Raw genomic sequence first — 23,101 nt, forward strand, 5'->3', positions numbered from 1 at the left:
CATCTTCGCTGCGCCCTCTCTAAAGCTTCCACATCCTTCCCATAGTGAGGTGACCCGAAATGAACACAGATGTGGTCTGACCAGAGTTTTATAGAGCTGGAAGCTGGAAGACCTTGCATCTCTTCAACTCTGTCCTCTAACTAATGATGGCCAACACACAAATTTCCCAACTACCCTATCAACTTCAACAAGACTTCAAAAAGGAATCGTCCATAATCAAAAATGGCTTGGGAAGTGGGCAGGGGAGCGGAATTGGTCCTAGTTTGAAGCTGAATTAAAAGAAAGCTAGTGCTAGCTCTAAAGCACTTAACATGCTGTGAAGTAAATAATTTGCATGTGAAATATTTAATTAAACTTCTGATGCTGTGCCTGTGAATTCAGTGTATTTCTCACTGTTCTGCTTTACTCTCTCAATAGTGTTGGTAACTATAGTTGTGGTGACTGTACCTTGCTCTTTTCCAGGCACTTTATACCGAAGATGTTAACGACACTAACTACGTGTTTTCACTGTATGGACGGTTTTGCCATGAGGTTAAGCTGGACTATTCACCATACATCAACTATTTCACGGGTGTCTACTGGAATCGGTCTTACCGTGTGTACAGAGTCAACACCTTGATATCTTTTCAATATTAATGAAGATTGAGTCCACGCCCTCCTTTCTGCTGAATCTATTTAATTTTTGTGTTGAAATAACGTCTCCTTTTGCATAAGGACCTTTTCAAAAAAGATATTTCTTTTTAACTTATTTTTTTATAAATTAGCCTGAAATGAGGTACACATTTTATCTTTCCCAGGATCTGCCCAGGACCTGCCAACGTTGCTTATTCCAAATGGAGGACTTTTATATATAAAAAAAATCATCAGTGCTATTAAAACAAGCTGACCGAGATCTGTTAAATCAGGTGCTGAATTGAATTGCGTTTATTGTTTTTTATTTCGAAATACAGCATGGAACTGGCCCTTCTGGCCTGTCGAGCCCCACGACCCAGCGGCCCACCGATTTAACCCTAGCCTTATCACGGGACAACTTACAATCACCAATTAACCTACTAACTGGTACGTGTTTGGACTGTGGGAAGAAACTGGAGCATCGTGAGGAAACCCAAATGCTCACGGGAAGGATGTACAGATTCTTTACAGAGGACGCTGGAATTGAACTCTGAACTCCAACAAGCAGAGCTGTGACAGCGTCACACTAGCCACTACACTGCTGTGGTATCCCATAGTTCGGATACATAATGGACCTCACCGAGTGGCATATGGTCTCAAACCGGTGCAAGGAGCCCAGACACTCTTGGACATCTGTGCCTAAGCTCTGTCCAAAGCTCAAGTGACCTTTTGGGTCAGTGATAAACATTTTAAAAAAATATTGTTGTGGACACCACATCATGGACACAAAGGAGTGGGACTTTAATGATGCCTTACACAAAGTAGGGACAAAGCATTACTATGAGATGATGTTGTCTTTTTAAATTAATTGATAGCATAGCACCTATTAGAGCTCTCTAGTTTAAAATATGCAGAAAAATATACCAATCTTGTAATTCTCATGTGTCTATGGAATTGGTCTTATCAGAGTCAATATTAATGAAGATTGAGTCCATACCTTCGTATGTGCTGAATCTATTTCTTTTTGTGTTGAAATAACATCTACCTTTGCACATGGATCTTTTTGAAAAGGCATTTCTTTTTAACTTACTTTTTATGTCAATAATATTTCAACATGACATCTAAAAACTGGGAGGACATTACACTCACAGACACACCTGGAGGAAATCTGTTCAAGAGGGAGCTGTTCTACATGAGAACGACCACTTCTGGGCCGCAGAGAACAAGCAGCATGAGTGAAAGGAGAGACTGAACAACCAAAAGACCCAAACTCGAACCACAGTCACCACTTACTCTTGTTCACACTGCATCCCCCCCAGAATGTGTGGATCCAGATCGGCCTCTACAGACACTCGAGGGCCCACCAGTAGACAACTCCTTCAGAGAAACTCCCGAGGAGGAAAGATGTCTTCAGTGTCTCATCACACTTGACCCAGACTGATCACACTGCTATTTCTTTTATAAATTTGCATGAAAAGAAGTCCAGATTGCATGCATTTGCATACCATACTGGTCACCCCAGTACAGGAAGGATGTTGAGACTTTGGAGAGGGTGCAGAAGACATTTGCCAGGATGCTGCCTTGTTTAGAGGGCGTGTGCTATCATGAGAGGCTGAATAAACATGAGTTGTTTTCTCTGGAGCGTGGGAGGCTGAGGGCAGATCTGATAGAGGTGTACAGAGGCACAGATAGAGTGGACAGAGAGCATCTGTTTTCCAGTATTAAAATGTCTAATACCAGAGGGAGAGGGGTCAAGTTCAAGTAGAATGTGAGGGGTAAGGTTTTTTCAGTCAGACAGTGGTGGATGCCTGGAATGCACTGCCTGGTATGGTGGTAGAGGCAAATACTTCAGAGGCTTTTAAGTGATGTTTGGATAGGCACATGGCTGTAAGGAAGATGGAGGGATATGGACATTGTGTAGGTTGTGAGGATTAGTGTATGGGTGTTTTTGAGTTGCACAACATTGTGGGCCAAATGACCTGTTCCTGTTTTGTGCCATTCTGTGTAATCTATTTCACATATGCAATAAAACATGTGCAGTCTTGTAATCCATTATAAAAAGGTATTTACTATTACTACTTCATTCATTATGTGACGTGCTGTATGATGTGGATGATCATGGTCTTAACATGACCATGACTGTTCTTGACCAAATTTTCTACAGAAGTGGTTTGCCACTGTCTTCTCAGCAGTGTCTTTCCAAGACAGATATCCCCAGCCATTATTGATACTCTTCAGAGATTGTCTGCCTGGCATCAGTGGTCGCATAACCAGGGCTTGTGATATGCACCGGTTGCTCATACAACCATCCACCACCTGCTCCACGTGACCCTGATCGGGTGGGGGGGGGCACTAAGCAGGTACTACACCTTCCCAAGGGTACCTGCAGGCTAGAGGAGGGAAGGAATGTCCTTTGGTAGAGACATGTCTCCAGCCACCAGTAATGAGTACCACATTATAATGAATTATTAGGACCAGATTTCAATTGTGGAGAGGATTGTTTTTTTTTTCAGATGGCGGGGGGGGGGGGGATCTTGATTTTTAAGGAATGATGTGACAAATTTTGTTTTGGAAAAAAATATCTTCAGTGTCTCACATTTGCTGTCAAGGGCCACCTTGCAAAAGATTGGGTGAGGAGAAGGACTGAGGACCAGCAGCTGCTGAGATGCCAGGGAGTAGCTGGAGGTCAAGGACCTTTAGGCTGAGCTAGTGTCATATCAGTGCTCTATTGGTTTACTAAGGGCACCATGGAAGTGTAGTGGTTAGCGTAATGCTATTACACCGCCAGCTGTAAGATCAGGGTTCAATTCGCGCTACTGTCTGTAAGGAGTTTGTACGTTCTCCCTGTGACTGCATGGCTTTCCTCCGGGTGCTCTGGTTTCCTCCCACAGTCCAGAGACATGTGGTTAGGCTTTGTGAGTTGTGGGCATGCTTTGTTGACACTGGAAGCGTGGCAACACTTGCACAGTCCTCACTGATTAGGTTTGACAGAAACGATGCGTTTCACTGTATGTTTTGGTGTACATATCACAAATAAAGTTAATCTGTTGTCACATGTACTGAGGTACAGTGGAAGTGCGTCTTGTGCTGACCATACAGATCAATTCATTCCACAGTGCGTTGAGGTAGTAGAAGGTAAAACAAGAACAGGATGTAGAATAAACTGGTACAGTTACAGAGTGCAGTGCAGCTAGACAATAACGAGGTAGATTGTGAGGTCACCAGTCCGCCTTATCATACTAGGGAACCATTTAATAGTCTTATAGCAGCAGGGTAGAAGTTGAGCTTGTGCCTGGTGGTAAGTGCTTTCAGGCTTTTGTATCTTCTGCCTGATGGAAGTGGGGAGATGAGAGAATGTCTGAGGTTGGTGGGGTCTTTGATAATGTTAGCTGCTTTACTGAGGCATTGAGAAGTATAGACAAGAGTCCATGGAGGGGAGGCTAGTTCCTATGATATGCTGAGCTGTGTCCACAATTCTCTGCAGTTTTTGCAGTGATGGGCAACACACACAAAATGCTGGAGGAACTCAGCAGGTCACCTATGGAAAGGAATAAAAATCCAATGTTTTGGTCTGGGACTCTTCATCAAATGATGTTGTGTACTTGGATTTTCAGAAGGCCTTTGACAAGGTGCCACACATGAGGCTGTTTAACAAGCTACGAGCCCGTGGTATCAACTTATTAAACCTACTTTGGGAAGGTTGAAGGCAGATGATTCTGCTTTCCCATGATAAGGTAGATGTTTACTAATGAAGGAGGAAGTTGTGGAAATGAGGAAGCATAAATAACAAATGCAATTTCCATCAGGTGAGGTGTGTAACACAAAACTATCTTGGTGACAGGCAAATTCATTTAGAAAGGCTGTAGGATATGCAACGTATAAAAGGAGGGAAAACAACATTAATGCAGAAGAGTTGTAATTGAAACTAAAAGGAATTGCACTTAGCGTTAGTTATGACTTCTCACCCTTGAATACTTGAAACACGGCTCAAAATGAAAAGTCTGAATCAGGTTTATTATCACTGATGAGGTGAAATTTGCTGTTTTGCAGCAGCAGTGCAGTACACAAAATGACAATAAGTTACAATAAGAAATAGTAGAAATAAAAAAGAGTAAAATAGTAGGGTAGTGTTCATGGACCATTCAGAAATCTGATGGGTTGAGATGAAGAAGCTGTTCCTGAAATGTTGAGTGTGTGTCTTCAGGTTCCTGTATCACCTCCTTGAAGGTAGCAATGAGAAGAGGACATGTCCTTGGTGATGGGGTCCTTCATGATGGATGCCAGCTTTTTCTGAGGCATTGCATTTTGAAGATGTGCTCAGTGGTGGGGACTCATGCCCGCGATGAAGCTGACTGAATTTACAATCCTCTGCAGCTTTTTCCAATCCTGTGCAGTGGTCCCTCTACACCAGACAGTGATACAAGTAGTCAGAGTGCTCTCCATGGTACATCTGTGGAAACTTGCTAGAGTGTTTGGTGAAATAACAAATCTCCTCAAACTCCTGATGACATATAGCCACTGGCGTGCCTTCTTTATGCTGGCCTCAATATGTTGGGCCCAGGATAGATCTTCAAAGATGAGAGATGTTGACACCCTGGAACTTGAAACTGCTGATCCCTCGATGAGGACTGGTGTGTGTTCCCTCAACTTCCCCTTCCTGAAGACTACAATCAATTCCCTGGTCTAAATGACACTGAGTGCAAGGTTATTTTTGCAACACCACTCAACCAGCTGATCTATTCCACTCCTGTGTGCTTCCTTGTCAATATGAGATGCTGCCAACAACAGTGGGGTCATCAGCAAATTTGTACTGTGCCTGGCCACATAGCGAAGTGCAGAGAAAGTAGAGCAGTGGGCTAAGCACACATCCTTGAGGTGTATCTGCATTGATTATCAGCGTGGTGGAGATGTTATTTCTGATGCACACTGGCTGAGGACTTTGGTCTCCTGATGAAGAAGTAGAGGATCCAGTTGCAGCGGGAGGGGCAGGTTTTGAAGCTTGTTGATTAGTACAGAGGGGATGGTGATGTTGGAGATGGTCTTGAAGATGTTCCTTTCAACAACTCAGTTTTCCTCACACGGATAATCAGGAAAAATTGAAAAATCAGGCATATCTCACATTTTATCCTCAAAGTGCTACACTTGCCCATTCATCACCTCCATTCAGGGCCCCAAACAGTCCTTCCAGGTGAGGCAACACTTCACCCGTGAATCTGTTGGGCTCACATATTGTATCCAATGCTCCCAAGTGGCCTCCTTTATGCTGATGAAACCTATCGTAAATTGCGGGACTGCTTCATCGGCACCTCAGCTCCATCCGCAAAAAATGGAACTTCCCGGTGGCCAAACATTTTAATTCCAATTCCCATTCTGTCATGTTGGTTCATTGCCACGTCTTGTGCCAAGACAAAGCCATTCTCAGGGTGGAGGTGCTTCACCTTGTACCTCGTTTTGGTAGCCTCCAACCTGATAGCATGAATATCAATTTCTGCTTCTAGTAAGAAAAGAATTTCCCTTCCCCTCCCCTCTTCTTCTATACCTCACTCTGGCCACTCACCTGGGTTCCCTCCCCCTATGGTCCACTTTCCTCTTACCAGATTCCTTCCAGCCCTTTACCTTTCCCACCCGCCTGGCTTCACCTACATATCACCTTCTGGCTTTCCTCCTCCCCCTCCCCCACCTTTTTATTCTGGCATCTTCCTTCTTCCTTTCCAGTCCTGATGAATGATCTCAGCCCAAAATGATAACTCTTTATTCATTTCCTTAGATGCTGCCTGACCTCCAGCATTTGGTATGTGCTAAATTAATAAGGAGATTATTTTTCCAACAAATGGTCAGAATCAGTATCAGGTTTAATATAACTGACTTTTGTGGTGAAATTTGTTTTGCTGTAGCAGTACATTGCAACACAAAAAAACCATATATCACAATATACATAGAAGGTACATAGAATAGTACAGCACAATACAGGCCCTTCGGCCCACAATGTTGTGCCGACCCTCAAACCCTGCCTCCCATATAAGCCCCCACATTAAATTCCTCCCTATACCTGTCTAGTAGTCTCTTAAACTTCACTAGTGTATCTGCCTCCCCCACTGACTCAGGCAGTGCATTCCACGCACCAACCACTCTCTGAGTAAAAAACCTTCCTCTAATATCCCCCTTGAACTTCCCGCCCCTTACCTTAAAGCCATGTCCTCTTGTATTGAGCAGTGGTGCCCTGGGGAAGAGGCACTGGCTATCCACTCTATCCATTCCTCTTATTATCTTGTACACCTCTATCATGTCTCCGCTCATCCTCCTTCTCTCCAAAGAGTAAAGCCTTAGCTCCCTTAATCTCTGAACATAATGCATACTTTCTAAACCAGGCAGCATCCTGGTAAATCTCCTCTGTACCCTTTCCAATGCTTCCACATCCTTCCTATAGTGAGGTGACCAGAACTGGACACAGTACTCCAAGTGTGGCCTAACCAGAGTTTTATAGAGCTGCATCATTACATCACGACTCTTAAACTCTATCCCTCAATTTATGAAAGCTAACACCCCATAAGCTTTCTTAACTACCCTATCCACCTGTGAGGCAACTTTCAGGGATCTGTGGACATGTACCCCGAGATCCCTCTGCTCCTCCACACTACCAAGTATCCTGCCATTTACTTTGTACTCTGCCTTGGAGTTTGTCCTTCCAAAGTGTATCACCTCACAGTTCTCCGGGTTGAACTCCATCTGCCACTTCTCAGCCCATTTCTGCATCCTATCAATGTCTGTCTGCAATCTTTGACAATCCTCTACACTATCTACAACACCACTAACCTTTGTGTCATCTGCAAACTTGCCAACCCACCCTTCTACCCCCACATCCAGGTCGTTAATAAAAATCACCAAAAGTAGAGGTCCCAGAACAGATCCTTGTGGGATACCACTAGTCACAATCCTCCAATCTGAATGTACTCCCTCCACCACCACCCTCTGCCTTCTGCAGGCAAGCCAATTCTGAATCCACCTAGCCAAACTTCCCTGGATCCCATGCCTTCTGACTTTCTGAATAAGCCTACCGTGTGGAACCTTGTCAAATGCCTTACTAAAATCCATATAGATCACATCCACTGCACTACCCTCATCTATATGCCTGGTCACCTCCTCAAAGAACTCTATCAGACTTGTTAGACACGATCTGCCCTTCACAAAGCCATGCTGACTGTCCCTGATTAGACCATGATTCTCTAAATGCCTATAGATCCTATCTCTAAGAATCTTTTCCAACAGCTTTCCCATATAAATAAAATAAGCAGTGCAAAAATAGTTTTCATACATGTAATGCACACCTCCCTACTAATATGGTATTTGGAATACAATGGATTCTGATTATCTGGGCTATCCGTTAATCGGGGCAGCCACTTTTTTGGGACACTCTGCCACTTAATTGGGACAGGAGGCTGTTGCTGAACAGTTCTTAACTAGTGATAGTAGTGTGCAGTTATGTGGCTGTTAGACGCTAACAGTGAACAGATTTTAAACAACGTCAGTTGCATGTGTTTGTGTTCAAAAGCAATGATTTTTATCACTGATAGTTGGTGAGAAATAAGCAGAAAGACAATTTACTCACTGCGATTTCAAGCATTGGGGCTTGGAGATGTTAGAAACGGGAATAAAAGTGAAAGATTTCACTACTTCAAATTTGGAACTACAGAGAATTTGGAGGTATTGACAATCATCTTGAATACTGCAAAGAAAATGAAGATCTGGAGGATGCGATCGTCAGAAGTGTTGTTATGAGGGCAGTCCATTATCTGCACTAGGTGTCTGCTGATTTTGTTCATTTACAGTCAATCAAAAGAACACGGCACTGTACACTAGATGAATTCCTGTATCAAAAACTAATATGACAGTTTTATAGAACTGTAGTAGTGTTGTTAGTGTTCTAATTTGTTCTGTAGTTTATTTAATATATAATTTATTACTCAGTTAAAAAAGTTTGTCTTTTGTATTGTGACACACACAAAATGCTAGAGGAACTCAACAGGCCAGGCAGCATTTTGTGTGTGTTGCTTGAATTTCCAGCATCTTCAGATTTTCTCTTGTTTGTCTTTTTTATAGCTTTTTAACTATTTATATTAAACTTCGGCTAATTGGGCTCGATATGTCCCAATTAACGGGAATCCATTGAAAACAAAAGAAACGTCATTTTCTTTACCTGTAGTCAGTCACATGTTTAACAGTCGTGGAGTCTCCATTTATTTCAATGCTGGATGTCTCCTAGCAGATATAAGCACAATGCGAAGCATGTCTTACAGGAAAAGAAAAGGTTAGTTACCTCATCCCTCCTGTACCCCAACCCCCCCCCCATTGCCCATCACAGCATCACTGCATTTGAAGTATCCCTGCTCTTAACTCTGGTATTGACCTGGCACATGATGCATTTCAGGAATATAATACTTCGAAATTCTAACCCAGAGTTGTTTTAACTTATTACAATATTCACTTTGTAAACTCTGAATCTTTATCTCTCTCCCCCCCCCCCCATCTCATTACCTAACTGTGCCCATCCTTAACCTCAGTCAAGACCACTGACTGAGCTTCAGGTCTGTTGTCTGTTCTCATAATATCTGAGTGGCTTGTCTAGACACTTTTCTAACCACTTCATGTCTCACGCAGCTTTTTGGATGTGTTTTTTTAAAAAGCACAAACGTGGTCTAGTCAGCACATTGTATTAAGTTCCAAAACAGCTCCCTGAGTGGCTTGTTTTTTGTTTGATAGAACATTGAACACTATAACACAGTACAGGCCCTGTTAATCTACAATGTTGTGTTCACCTCTCCTCCTCCTTTGTCTCATTGACGACTCCTCTGTAGAGATTGTTAAGAGCACCAAATTTCTTGGTGTTCATCTGGCGGAGAATCTCACCTGGTCCCTCAACACCAGCTCCATAGCCAAGAAAGCCCAGCAGCGTCTCTACTTTCTGCGAAGGCTGAGAAAAGTCCATCTCCCACCCCCCCCCATCCTCACCACATTCTACAGAGGTTGTACTGAGAGCATCCTGAGCAGCTGCATCACTGCCTGGTTCAAAAATTGCACCACCTCGGATCGTAAGACCCTGCAGCGGATAGTGAGGTCAGCTGAGAAGATCATCGGAGTCTCTCTTCCCGCCATTACAGACACTTACATCACACGCTGCATCCGTAAAGCAACCAGCATTATGAAGGACCCCACGCACCCCTCATACAAACTCTTCTCTCTCCTGCCATCTGGCAAAAGGCACCGAAGCACTCGGGCTCTCACAACCAGACTATGTAACAGTTTCTTCCCCCAAGCCATCAGACTCCTTAATACCCAGAGCCTGGACTGACACCAACCTACTGCCCTCTACTGTGCCTATTGTCTTGTTTATTATTTATTGTAATGTGTGCACTGTTTTGTGCACTTTATGCAATCCTGGGTAGGTCTGTAGTCTAGTGTAGTTTTTGTGTTGTTTTACATAGTTCAGTGTAGTTTTTATATTGTTCATGTAGCACCATGGTCCTGAAAAACGTCGTCTCGTTTTTACTGTGTTCTGTACCAGCAGTTTTGATTGAAATGACAATAAAAAGTGACTTGACTTGAAGGAAAAGCCCTAGCTCACTCAACCTATTCTCATAAAACGTGCTCTTTAATCCAGGCAGCATCCTGGTAAATCTTCTCTGCACCCTCTCTAAATCTTCCATATCCTTTTAATAATTTGGCGACCAGAAATGAACACAATATTCCAACTGAAACACAATATTTAACCATTCTGTGGTTTTCTGTATTTGGTTCATTGTTCTGGTGTTTTTTTCTTGCTGTTTACTTCCTCAACACCCACCGAAACAGACCATAAGACAGTTTATGATGTGAGATGGTAAATAATTATTCTGCCTCTTTCCCGTTCCCTCGGAGCTGGCTTTTGGGAAGTGGGGAATCTTGAGGTGAAACCAACATGTAGATGACTTGGCTTTACCCTTACTGACACACACACACAACCACACACACAATGTGGGAGAAACTCGGGTCCTAGAGTCAAAGAGCAGGGCAGCACGGAAACAGGTCCTCAGCCTATTTAACCCTATTGACCTTCACCACTCCCATCCATGTACCTATCCAAGTTTATCTTAAATATTGAAATCAAACCTGCATCCACCACTTCTGCTGGCAGCTTGTTCCACACTCTCATCTCAGAGATGTTCCTCCTCATGTTCACCTTAAACATTTAACTGCTCATGCTTAACCTATGACCTCTAGTTCTAGTCTCGCCTAACTTCAGAGAAAAATGCCTGCTTGCATTTCTCCTGCCTGTGCCCCTCATTCTCCTACGTTCCAGGGAATAAAACTCCTGATCTTTCCCTATAGGTCTGGTCCTCCAGGCCCAGCAACATCCTTGCAAATTTTCACTACATTCTTTCAATCTTCCCATTGGTAAGTGCCTGGAACTGCGCACAATGCTCCAAATTGGGTCTCACCAACGTCTTATACAACTTCAACATAACATCCCAACTCCTGTACTCAATACTTAGATACAGCCTCTCGTAAATCAATTGAAAGAAATGGAGCCGACGTTGGGGCCAAGACCTCAGCAAGGTGCCATTAAGTCCACACTTCAGAGAGATGCATGTCCGCAAAGACGCCAAGCTCTTCTGTCACCCCCATCTGTGCGCCCACTTCTTTGGGAAGAATTCCCCATCCCTTCGCCTTTCTCCAACCTCCCTCTACTTCTTGGACATTCCACTCTGGTCTTCTGGCCGCTCTGGTTCTTTCTATCTCTAATGAATCTCTAAGGTACCGGTGACCCCTGTTTCCATCCAGGGGGTCAGTGTGGACATGGTGGAGGATTACAGATACCTGGGGATACGAATTGACAATAAACTGGACTGGTCAAAGAACACTGAGGCTGTCTACAGGAAGGGTCAGAGCTGTCTCTATTTACTGAGGAGACTGAGGTCCTTTAACATCTGCTGGACGATGCTGAGGATGTTCTACGAGTCTGTGGTGGCCAGTGCTATCATGTTTGCTGTTGTGTGCTGGGGCAGCAGGCTGAGGGTGGCAGACACCAACAGAATCAACAAACTCATTCGTAAGGCCAGTGATGTTGTGGGCATGGAACTGGACTCTCTGATGGTGGTGTCTGTAAAGAGGATGCTGTCTAAGTTACATGCCATCTTGGACAATGTCTCCCATCCACTACATAATGGACTGGTTGGGCACAGGAGTACATTCAGCCAGAGACTCATTCCTCCGAGATGCAGCACAGAGCGTCATAGGAAGTCATTCCTGCCTGTGGCCATCAAACTTTACAACTCCTCCCTTGGAAGGTCAGACACCCTGAGCCAATAGGCTGGTCCTGGACTTATTTCATAATTTACTGGCATATTTACATATTACTATTCTATTACTATTTATTATTTACGGTGCAAATGTAAACCAATTTCCCCCGGGATCAATAAAGTATGACTATGACTATGACTATAATTGTCAGCGAGGCATTAACTGTCCACTCTCTCCTATTCGAACCTTACCCCTTTAGTTTAAAAAATAAGTCCTGATGAAGGGTCTGGGCCCGAAACGTCAACTGTTCACTCCTCCCCATAGATGTTCCTCCAGCTTTTTATGTGTTACTCTAGATTTCCAGCATCTACAGAATCTCTTGTTTACGGGGGCGGGGGGGGGGGGGAACGATTGTCTGAATACTTTCTCGGTTGACATAACATCCCTGTGCGATCCGCTAACATCGCTCTGAGACACAGAGGAACTGCTGGCGGAACTCAGCAGGTCAGGCAGTATCTACGTAGGGAAATCTGTGGAGACTGCATTCCCTTCCTGCTGAGTTCCTCCAGATGTGTGTGTGTGTGTTGCTCCTATTGTGCTTTACATAAATTAATTTAAAGTTACTGGCGATGGGGACTCAATAAAAAGGTTGATGTGAATATTGAATCTGAATCAAGTTTAATTATATAGGAAGAGGCGCAGTCGACGTTTCAGGCCGAGACCCTTCGTCAGGACTAACTGAAGGAAGAGTGAGTAAGGGATTTGAAAGCTGGAAGGGGAGGGGAGATGCAAAATGATAGGAGAAGACAGGAGGGGGAGGGATAGAGCCGAGAGCTGGACAGGTGATAGGCAAAGGGGGTATGAGAGGATCATGGGACAGGAGGTCCGGGAAGAAAGACGGGGGGGGGGGGTTGACCCAGAGGATGGGCAAGAGGTATATTCAGAGGGACAGAGGGAGAAAAAGGAGAGTGAGAGAAAGAATGTGTGCATAAAAATGAGTAACAGCTGGGGTACGAGGGGGAGGTGGGGCCTAGCGGAAGTTAGAGAAGTCAATGTTCATGCCATCAGGTTGGAGGCTACCCAGACGGAATATAAGGTGTTGTTCCTCCAACCTGAGTGTGGCTTCATCTTTACAGTAGAGGAGGCCGTGGATAGACATGTCAGAATGGGAATGGGATGTGGAATTAAAATGTGTGGCCACTGGGAGATCCTGCTTTCTCTGGCGGACAGAGCGTAGATGTTCAGCAAAGCGATCTCCCAGTCTGCGTCGGGTCTCACCAATATATAAAAGGCCACATCGGGAGCACCGGACGCAGTATTTCACCCCAGTCGACTCACAGGTGAAGTGATGCCTCACCTGGAAGGACTGTTTGGGGCCCTGAATGGTGGTAAGGGAGGAAGTGTAAGGGCATGTGTAGCACTTGTTCCGCTTACACGGATAAGTGCCAGGAGGGAGATCAGTGGGGAGGGATGGGGGGGGGGGACGAATGGACAAGGGAGTTGTGTAGGGAGCGACGGGACATCAACCGTCTCGACTTCACCGCACCTTGTTCCCATTCCAACCTCACTCCTTCGGAACGCTCTGCTCGCCACTCCCTCCGCACTAATCCTAACCTTATTATTAAACCCGCTGATAAAGGGGGTGCTGTTGTAGTCTGGTGTACTGACCTCTACCTTGCCGAGGCACAGCGACAACTCGCGGATACCTCCTCTTATTTACCCCTCGATCGTGACCCCACTAAGGAGCACCAGGTCACCGACTTTATCCGCTCAGGGGATCTCCCATCCACTGCTACCAACCTTATAGTTCCCACACCCCGCACTTCCCGTTTCTACCTCCTACCCAAGATCCACAAACCTGCCTGTCCTGGCCGACCTATTGTCTCAGCTTGCTCCTGCCCCACCGAACTCGTTTCTGTATACCTCGACACTGTTTTATCACCCCTTGTTCAATCCCTTCCGACCTATGTTCGTGACACTTCTCACGCTCTTAAACTTTTCGATGATTTTAAGTTCCCTGGCCCCCACCGCTTTATTTTCACCATGGATGTCCAGTCCTTATATACTTCCATCCCCCATCAGGAAGGTCTCAAAGCTCTACGCTTCTTTTTGGATTCCAGACCTAATCAGTTCCCCTCTACCACCACTCTGCTCCGTCTAGCGGAATTAGTCCTTACTCTTAATAATTTCCCCTTTTGCTCCTCCCATTTCCTCCAAACTAAAGGTGTAGCTACGGGCACCCGTATGGGTCCTAGCTATGCCTGCCTTTTTGTTGGGTTCCTGCATTGGCGCTGCTTCCTGCACGCATGCAGAACTCGTTGACTTTATTAACTTTGCCTCCAACTTTCACCCTGCCCTCAAGTTTACCTGATCCATTTCCGACACCTCCCTCCCCTTTCTAGATCTTTCTGTCTCTGTCTCTGGAGACAGCTTATCCACTGATATCTACTATAAGCCTACTGACTCTCACGGCTATCTGGACTATTCCTCTTCTCACCCTGTCTCTTGCAAAAACGCCATCCCCTTCTCGCAATTCCTCCGTCTCCGCCGCATCTGCTCTCAGGATGAGGCTTTTCATTCTAGGACGAGGGAGATGTCTTCATTTTTTAAAGAAAGGGGCTTCCCTTCCTCCACTATCAACTCTGCTCTTAAACGCATCTCCTCCATTTCACGTACATCTGCTCTCACTCCATCCTCCCACCACCCCACTAGGAATAGGGTTCCCCTGGTCCTCACCTACCACCCCACCAGCCTCCGGGTCCAACATATTATTCTCCGTAACTTCCGCCACCTCCAACGGGATCCCACCACTAAGCACATCTTTCCCTCCCCCCCCCCCTCTGCATTCCGCAGGGATCGCTCCCTACACAACTCCCTTGTCCATTCGTCCCCCCCATCCCTCCCCACTGATCTCCCTCCTGGCACTTATCCGTGTAAGCAGAACAAGTGCTACACATGCCCTTAAGGACACTTCCTCCCTTACCACCATTCAGGGCCCCAAACAGTCCTTCCAGGTGAGGCATCACTTCACCTGTGAGTCGGCTGGGGTGATATACTGCGTCCGGTGCTCCCGATGTGGCCTTTTATATATTGGTGAGACCCGACGCAGACTGGGAGACCGCTTTGCTGAACATCTACGCTCTGTCCGCCAGAGAAAGCAGGATCTCCCAGTGGCCACACATTTTAATTCCACATCCCATTCCCATTCTGACATGTCTATCCACGGCCTCCTCTACTGTAAAGATGAAGCCACACTCAGGTTGGAGGAACAACACCTTATATTCCGTCTGGGTAGCCTCCAACCTGATGGCATGAACATTGACTTCTCTAACTTCTGCTAGGCCCCACCTCCCCCTCGTACCCCATCTGTTACTCATTTTTATGCACACATTCTTTCTCTCACTCTCCTTTTTCTCCCTCTGTCCCTCTGAATATACCTCTTGCCCATCCTCTGGGTCCCCCCCCCCCCCGTCTTTCTCCCTAGGCCTCCTGTCCCATGATCCTCTCGTATCCCCTTTTGCCTATCACCTGTCCAGCTCTCGGCTCTATCCCTCCCCCTCCTGTCTTCTCCTATCATTTTGCATCTCCCCCTCCCCCTCCAACTTTCAAATCCCTTACTCACTCTTCCTTCAGTTAGTCCTGACGAAGGGTCTCGGCCTGAAACGTCGACTGCGCCTCTTCCTATAGATGCTGCTTGGCCTGCTGCGTTCACCAGCAACTTTGATGTGTGTTGCTTGAATTTCCAGCATCTGCAGAATTCCTGTTGTTTGCGTTCAAGTTTAATTATCACTGTCGTGAAATTTATTGTTTTGCGGCAGTATAAAACAACACATAATAATAAAAACTGAATTACAATAAGTATTATATGTAACAATAAAATAAGATTAAATAGTGCAAAAGAGAGCAAAACATAAATGGCGAGGTAGGATGCACGGAAACAAGGAAAATCTGCAGACGCTGTGTGCCCGGGTTCGATGCCCGTTCAGGAGGGGGAGAATCGAGTGCGTGTCTTCAGGCTCCTGTACCTCCTCCCTGATACTAGCAATGAGGGGAGGGCATGTCCTGGGTGATGGGGGTCCTGAATGATGGATGCCGCCTTTCTGAGGAATTGCCTTTTGAAGCCGGTTCCCATGATGGAACTGGCTGAGTTTACAACTTTCTGTAGTTTTTCCCCCTGATCCTGTGCGGCGGCCCCTCCGTGCCAGACGGCGATGCAGCCAGTTAGACTGCTCTCTCTAGTGAAAGTGACATAACAAATCTATATGAATAACGGCGATTACAGTGATGTGATAGTTTTATTGTAGGGCTTGACTAGGGCAACAGATGATGGTCCGAATATTCTTTCAGTAGGAAGGCACGTGTAACCATTGCTTTATGGACGGCTTTTCCTGCTTATGTTTTCCATAATTTACAAACTAAACGTTTTTGTCGTTTAGCTATATCCAAATATAATACTATATACATTACAGCACCACACAGGCCCTTCGGCCCATGATGTTGTGCTGACCTTTTAACGTAATCTAAGATCCATTTAACCCTTCCCTCCTATATAGCACCCCCCACCCCCCATGCCTAACTACGAGATTTTTAGATGTCCCTAATGTACCTGCCCTAAAGATAAATCACTCCAGGCAGTGTGTTCCATGCGCCCAGCACTCTCTGTAAAATATCTACCTCTGCCACCCCCCTCCCATAATTTCCTCCAATCATCTTAAAATTATGGCTATTTCTCCCCAGGGTAAGAGTGTCCACTCTGTCTCCGCATCTTATCATCTTGTACACCCATTTCACGGGTCAAGTAGATTGTTATTGAGAGGTTTTGCGAACACAGCTGAGCAGTGCGGAGATGAGTTAAAAAACAGCAATAAGGACCGTTTAGTGGCTCTCATCCGAGAGAAAACCGGCCGATTCCCAACCCCTCCCCGGCTCTGCGACGCTCCCATTGATGGAAGCCTGGGTGGGTGGGGTTAGACCTGGCTGCGAAGAGGGAAGGGCCGGAGATCTGAGCTGCCTCGCACAGCGTCTGCTTTCGCGTTGCGGACCGGTTCGGGGGGCTGATTCCTGTTTCCAGGCAGTAGTCCCGGGGCGGCTGAGTATTTTATAAGCTTCTGGTCTGGAAGTTACTAACCGCGGGACTTGTCTTCGCCCAGGAGCAGAATTAGTGAGCAGCGGTGGGGAACGGATCATGCTCGCCTCTACCGGTGCCCGGTACCGCTCTCTCGGGTCTGCCGCCTTACTCTTCCCGCTTCTGTGGCTTCTCGCCGTGGCAGTGCGTGTGCCGGGTTCCTCCCGGAGCAACCCGGTGGTTCTCGGCCACGTGTCTGGGGATTCCCCGGCCAGCAGCCCGGGGAGGGGCGCTGGGGTCAGTCCACCACAGCCACCCCGAGTCTGGCTCCCGCGCCCGGACCCCGGGCCGTCCCTACGCGTCTCTCCGTCCAACACCGCCGGAAAGCCCGAGCCCAGACCGGCTGTTGTGGACGTGACCGCCACCGACCGAGGGAAGGCGAGTAGGAGCGGTAGCCGCCCTGCTGACCCTCGGTTCTCCGGTCAGAACTTGGAGGAGGTGGACGTGGAGCCCGTCCCGCCGAGTGTGAACGGCCGGGACGGGGCGACGGCGACCCCAGCCCCGGCCCCGGCTCAGAGAGCCGCTCGTTCGGCACCGGATGAGAAGTTTTACTCGGTGACCGTGTCGGAGCAGCACAGGGTCGGGAGCATCATCTACACGGTGCCCGACCGCAGGTTCGAAGGACGGTGGTTTGAGGTGTTGTCCCCGGCGGACGCACCCGTGCAAGTGGAGCGGCACTCCGGCAAAGTTTACCTGGCCAAGGGGTTGCGCGACAGGTCGCCCGTCCGCATCACCGTTCGAGTGAACAGTGCGAGAGGTGAGCGATCGCGGGAACCATGCACACAGACACTAATATACACGCACAGACACACACAGACACTGCGCCTATGTACAGACTGTATATATACTGTATGTACATCAACACACACCCCTTCACCATGCGCACATACATTCATACAGATACACCACACACATTTCTCTTTCTCTCTCTCTCTCTCTCTCTCTCACACACACACACACACTCACACTCACACTCACACTCACACTCACACACACTCACATCCTTCACCACGGGCTCACACTCTCGCCGCCACACATAGGCACACACTCAATCACACGATTGACCTCGCGGTACAGTATTGAAGTGTTTTGCTCTGTCGAGTCTGACAGACGGGATTCAATTGCCAGCAGAACAGTTTAACTGCGTGTTAGCAAAAATCAGTTCCATCGTGATGCGATAACATTGCAGTGCCACAAGTTTATTTTTTAGAAAACGCCTCCATACACCAAAGTTGCAGATACAAGGAAAAAAACCCAGCAGATATTCGGAGTTTTAACCAAAGACCTGTGGGGTTTCAGGAGTGTTTCGGAAGAAAAATATGAGCGAATTCTCGAATTGGGATGTTAGATGCGGAATGAAACATTTCCGATTGTGAAAGTTGTTGAATAGTTACAGATTGTGATCTCGTGAACAGCGCAATGAAATCATATTGAAAGCAGATCTGGACAGGCACTCGGACCAAGCGAGGGAAATGGTACCGGCTCAGTTGCAAAGTCGCAGTCCAGTATAATGTTATATGCACAAGTACACGTATGCACAGAGCGATATGGTATGTCAAACACGAGAAAAATCTGCAGATGCTGGAAATCCAAGACAACACACACAAAATGCTGGAGGAGCTCAGCAGGTCAGGTAGCATCGATGGAAATGAATAAACAGTCGACGGTTCGGGCCAAAACCTGATGAAAGGTCTCGATCCGAAACGTCGCCTGTTTTACTCATCTCCATAGGTGTTGCCTGACCTGCTGAGTTCCTTCAGCATTTTTTGTGTGTGTTGCTCAAGATTTCCAGCATTTCTCTCCACCTATCACCTCCGAGCTATCCAGCTTTCCCTCCCTCCACCACCTTATTCAGCTGTCTTCCCCCTTCCTCTCCCGTCCTGATGAAGGGTCTCGACCCGAAACGTCGACTGTTTACTCACTTCCATCGATGCTGCCTGACCTGCTGAGTTCCTCCAGCATTTTCTGTGTTTTGCCAATGTACTATGTAGTGTAATCATCCGAGTCGAGTTTGTTCTCCTAAGCCTAAGGATCTAGAGGCTGATCCGGGACACACATATTCTGGTGCAGTGTGGACAAGAGTAAATGGTGGCTGTGGTTAGTGGTTGGATCTTTTGATTGTTCAGTTTCTCCTCTCGCAGCTGCCGCTTGAGCTCGGTGGCCCAGAGGAGGTCGCTCTCATGTAGTGCAGCTCCCTCCCGAACAGATTTCCTCCAGTGACTGCAATGTTCTCCCGGTTTTTAGATGTAGTGTTGAATTTCTTCAGGCTGATTTTGATGTTATCTTTGAAGCGTCTCCTTTGCTCACCAGGGGCTCGCTGACCGACCTTCAGCTGGGGGGGGGGGTAAAGGTTCTGCTTGGGGAGACGGGGTTCGGGCACCCGGTGACGTGACCTATCCATCCGAATTGGTATTGCAAACAGAAGTTGACTAGCAGCTACACCAGGGGCACATAGTATCAGATAGTTTCACATAGTATCAGATAAGTAACGGATAGTTTCACATAGTATCAGATAAGTAACACTCGCAGAGAAAAGTAAGAAAATAAACACAATATTTACAACGAAAAACCAAATTAGAACAACAACAAATTCATTTTCGTGTAAAGTGATTAGAGTGGGCACAATGTTACTAAACTGCAGTGGTGATTAGGGTGTGGCGGTTGGCTCAAGAGGGTTTACCAGGATGCTGCCTGGATTAGAGAGCGTGTTTTATGAGGATACGTTGAGTGAGCGAGGGCTTTTTCCACTGGAGTGAAGGAGGGTGAGAGGTGAATTGATACAGGTGTACAAAATGATAAGAGGCTTAGATCGAGTGGACAGTCTGAGACCTTTCCCAGGGCGAAAATGGCTAATGTCGGGGGGCATTACTTTAAGGTATTTGGAGGAAAGTATCGGGGAAATGTCAGAGGTAAGCTTTTTTCTACACAGAGAGTGGTGGGTGCGTGGAATTCACTGCCGGGTAGAGGCAGATACATGAGGAACCTTTAGTAGGCAGCTGTCAATCCCAGGGGATTTGGATTTGTGCCTCTGGTGGACTGTGTCCTCTCCAGGGTGCGAGCCTGGGCAGGAAGATTTGAAGAACCGGCTGTTGCCCATGCAGCTGCTTCCCCCTCTCCACGTCACTGATGTAATCCAAGGGAAGGGCAAGTGCTGATACAACTTGGCACCAGTGTCGTTGCAGAGGTTGCCAGAGTGAAGTTGTAAACAACATCAAACTGCCTTAGGGACCCCGGCTCCAGATTTCTTCCTCGGGGTTTACTCCCGAAGACTTTCCCATGGGTGGGTATGGCCACAGGGTAGCAGAGAGGGACTTTTAACAGGCTCTTTAATAGGCACATGGATGATATTTAAAAAAGGAATGCTTCGTGGGAGGGAAGTGTTAGATTGATCTTAAGGATATGTTAAAAGGCCGGAACAACATTGTGGGCTGAAGGGCCTGTACTGTGTTTTAAGTTCTAATAGTCGAAGAGAAGTAGCCATTCTTGTTGTGCGGAACCCTTTGCTCCTGGGTCTCCTGCCCCAGCGTAGCTGTACTGTATGGTTCTGTTATCGGGCCTGCTCCCCCGACACCTCCCAGTCTGTGCAGACAGGCACCTCCCAGTCCCACCCAGCTAATAGGATTCACCTGCCACTCATTGCAGACTCATCACCAGACCTGCAGCCTACTGAAACCCAGTTCTCACCCACAGACCTTGCTCACTCATTGAACTAGCTGCCCTTGACCAGATGCTACTAGCCGTCACTCTCCCAGTCTAAAGTTTACCGTGTTGTCTGTTGTGTTTAGTTTCTGTTCCCTCTGGTTTTGTGACCTCTTAAGGTTTGTTATTTTGCAGTCTGCTATTAAACTCACTGCTCATGGCTGAATTGTCTCTGCTGTTCTGTGTGGGGGCTAATCCTCCTCTACATTTCCTGACACCCGAGACATTTCACTTAGTAGAAATCACACCTATTTATTTAGCAATGCAATGTGGAATAGGCTTTCCGGCCCTTCAAGCCACACCTCCCCAGCAATATCGCATCGCTGATGAATGCTAACCTAGTCGTGGGACAATTTACGATGACCAGTTAACCTACCCGGTCTGTCTTTGGCCTGTGGGAGACAACCAGGGGATGCAGGGAAAACCAGGCATTCCATGGGGAGGACGTACAGATTCCTTACAGACAACGTCAGATTTCAACTCTGAACTCCAGAACGGCCAAGCTGTAATAACGTCGCACTAACCGATATGTTACCGTGGTCCCTCTAGAAGCAGGGGTAAGAGCAGAGAATGTAAATAATATCAATATTTGGCAATTTAGTGAGAATTCTTTCAGATTAAATCTTCTGGGTCAGGTCTTCAGGATTGAGGATCACTTGTGTACATTTCAATTCCATAAGGCATAGGAGCCCATCAAGTCTGCTCCACCATATTCTTTTGGTTCTGTGATGACTGATAGAGCCCTTCAGCCCATCTAGTCAGAGCCAGATGCATCAGCAAGGGAGATGAGGTTGAGTACAGGGCTACGGTAGGAAACTTTGTCACATGGTGTGAGCAGAATTATCTGCAGCTTAATGTGAAAACGACTACGGAGCTGGTGGTAGACCTGAGGAGAGCTAAGGTACCGGTGACCCCTGTTTCCATCCAGGGGCTCAGTGTGGACATGGTGGAGGATTACAAATACCTAGGGATATGAATTGACAATAAACTGGACTGGTCAAAGAACACTGAGGCTGTCTAGAAGAAGGGTCAGAGCCGTCTCTATTTCCTGAGGAGACTGAGGTCCTTTAACATCTGCCGGACGATGCTGAGGAAATTCTACGAGTCTGTGGTGGCCAGTGCTATTATTACTATTTAACTCTTTATGGTTCTATTACTATTTATTATTTATGGTGCAACTGTAACGAAAACCAATTTCCCCCGGGATCAATAAAGTATGAATATGACTATGACTATGACTATATATTATTCTGCACTGGGACCGTAGCCCTCCATACCTCTCCCATTCATGTACCTGTCCAAACTCCTGTTAAATGTTGAATTTGAACCTGCACCCACCACCTGTTCCGGCAGCTCATTCCACACTCTCACTACCCTCTGAGTGAAGAAGTTCCCCCTTGAGAGTGAGCTTGTTAAATGCCTATGAGATGGCTTTTCAGAGCACTTGGTTGTTGAGCCTACAAGGGGATTAGCCTACTGGATTGGGTGTTATGTAATGAACCAGAGGTGATGAGGGAGCTTAAGGTAAAGGAACCCTTAGGAGACAGTGATCACATTATGATTAAGTTCAACTTGGAAGGAGCTGCTGGCAGGGGTGATGTGCCAAATGGCATCATTCAGCTCCTATGTCTTATGGTCTTAAGATCATGAACACGCACTCAGTGTCCACTAAGGGTACATGAGAACAGTTTCTCAGCTATGTGGAAGACTATGGGCTTTGTCCCTAATCTGTCCATTGGAGGGAGCTGAAGTGAATTAGGTTTCAGTGCTGAGAACATCGGCTGCGAGAGTGTTTGGGATGACAGGGACCAATATTGCCTCATAGATCATGAACTTTGACCCAGTTATAAGGTCTTCATATTCAAATACTCTTTTCCTCAAACGACCAGAAACTACCCTGCTGCTCAGAGTGATGGTGTATCTTGTTTCTGATGCCTGTCTTCAATGATGGGCGCCTCCTGAGATGTAGGAAACAATCCACTTTATTTCCAGTTTTCTCATGGATCTTTAGTATTGCAGGACAATTAGAACATAGAATGCCAATTCAATACAGACCCTTCAGCTCACAATGTTCTGCTGACTTTTTAACCTACCCTAAGATCAATCTAACCCTTCCCTCTACATAGCCTCTATTTTTCTATTATGCATTTGCCTATCTGAGAGTTTCTTAAATGTCTCTAATGCAATTGCCTCTACTACCACTCCTGGCACAGGGCATCAGTGTACACTCCATTCACCTTGGGGGAAAAAGACTTGCCTCTAAGATCCCCCCCTATACTTTCCTCCAATCACCTTAAAATTATGCCTGTTCATATTAGCATAAATCCAAGTCATTGGGTGTATTTAAGGCAGAATTTGATAGGTTCAAAGTAAATTTTATTATCAATGTAT

The 23,101-nt window shown here is 46.4% G+C and overlaps 2 protein-coding genes across 5 annotated transcripts in view; both read left to right on the forward strand.

Moving 5' to 3' along the window:
• Nucleotides 1-3,661, forward strand: part of LOC134356310 (probable C-mannosyltransferase DPY19L4) — a 104,069-nt gene extending 100,408 nt beyond the window's left edge. For all 4 annotated transcript variants that reach the window (XM_063067185.1, XM_063067192.1, XM_063067199.1 and 1 more), the window contains exon 19: nt 463-3,661. In XM_063067185.1, the coding sequence (XP_062923255.1) occupies nt 463-636 (174 nt within the window). In that variant the 3' untranslated portion in view covers nt 637-3,661. The remainder of the gene's footprint in view (nt 1-462) is intronic.
• Nucleotides 3,662-17,071: 13,410 nt separating this feature from the next.
• si:dkey-22o22.2 (neural-cadherin) overlaps nt 17,072-23,101 on the forward strand; it is a 304,012-nt gene continuing 297,982 nt past the window's right edge. The window contains exon 1 of the mRNA XM_063054940.1: nt 17,072-17,768. Coding sequence (XP_062911010.1) covers nt 17,072-17,768 — 697 coding nt within the window. The remainder of the gene's footprint in view (nt 17,769-23,101) is intronic.

This window comes from Mobula hypostoma, chromosome 1 (genome assembly GCF_963921235.1).
Source record: "Mobula hypostoma chromosome 1, sMobHyp1.1, whole genome shotgun sequence".
Classification (NCBI taxonomy): Eukaryota; Metazoa; Chordata; class Chondrichthyes; order Myliobatiformes; family Myliobatidae; genus Mobula; species Mobula hypostoma.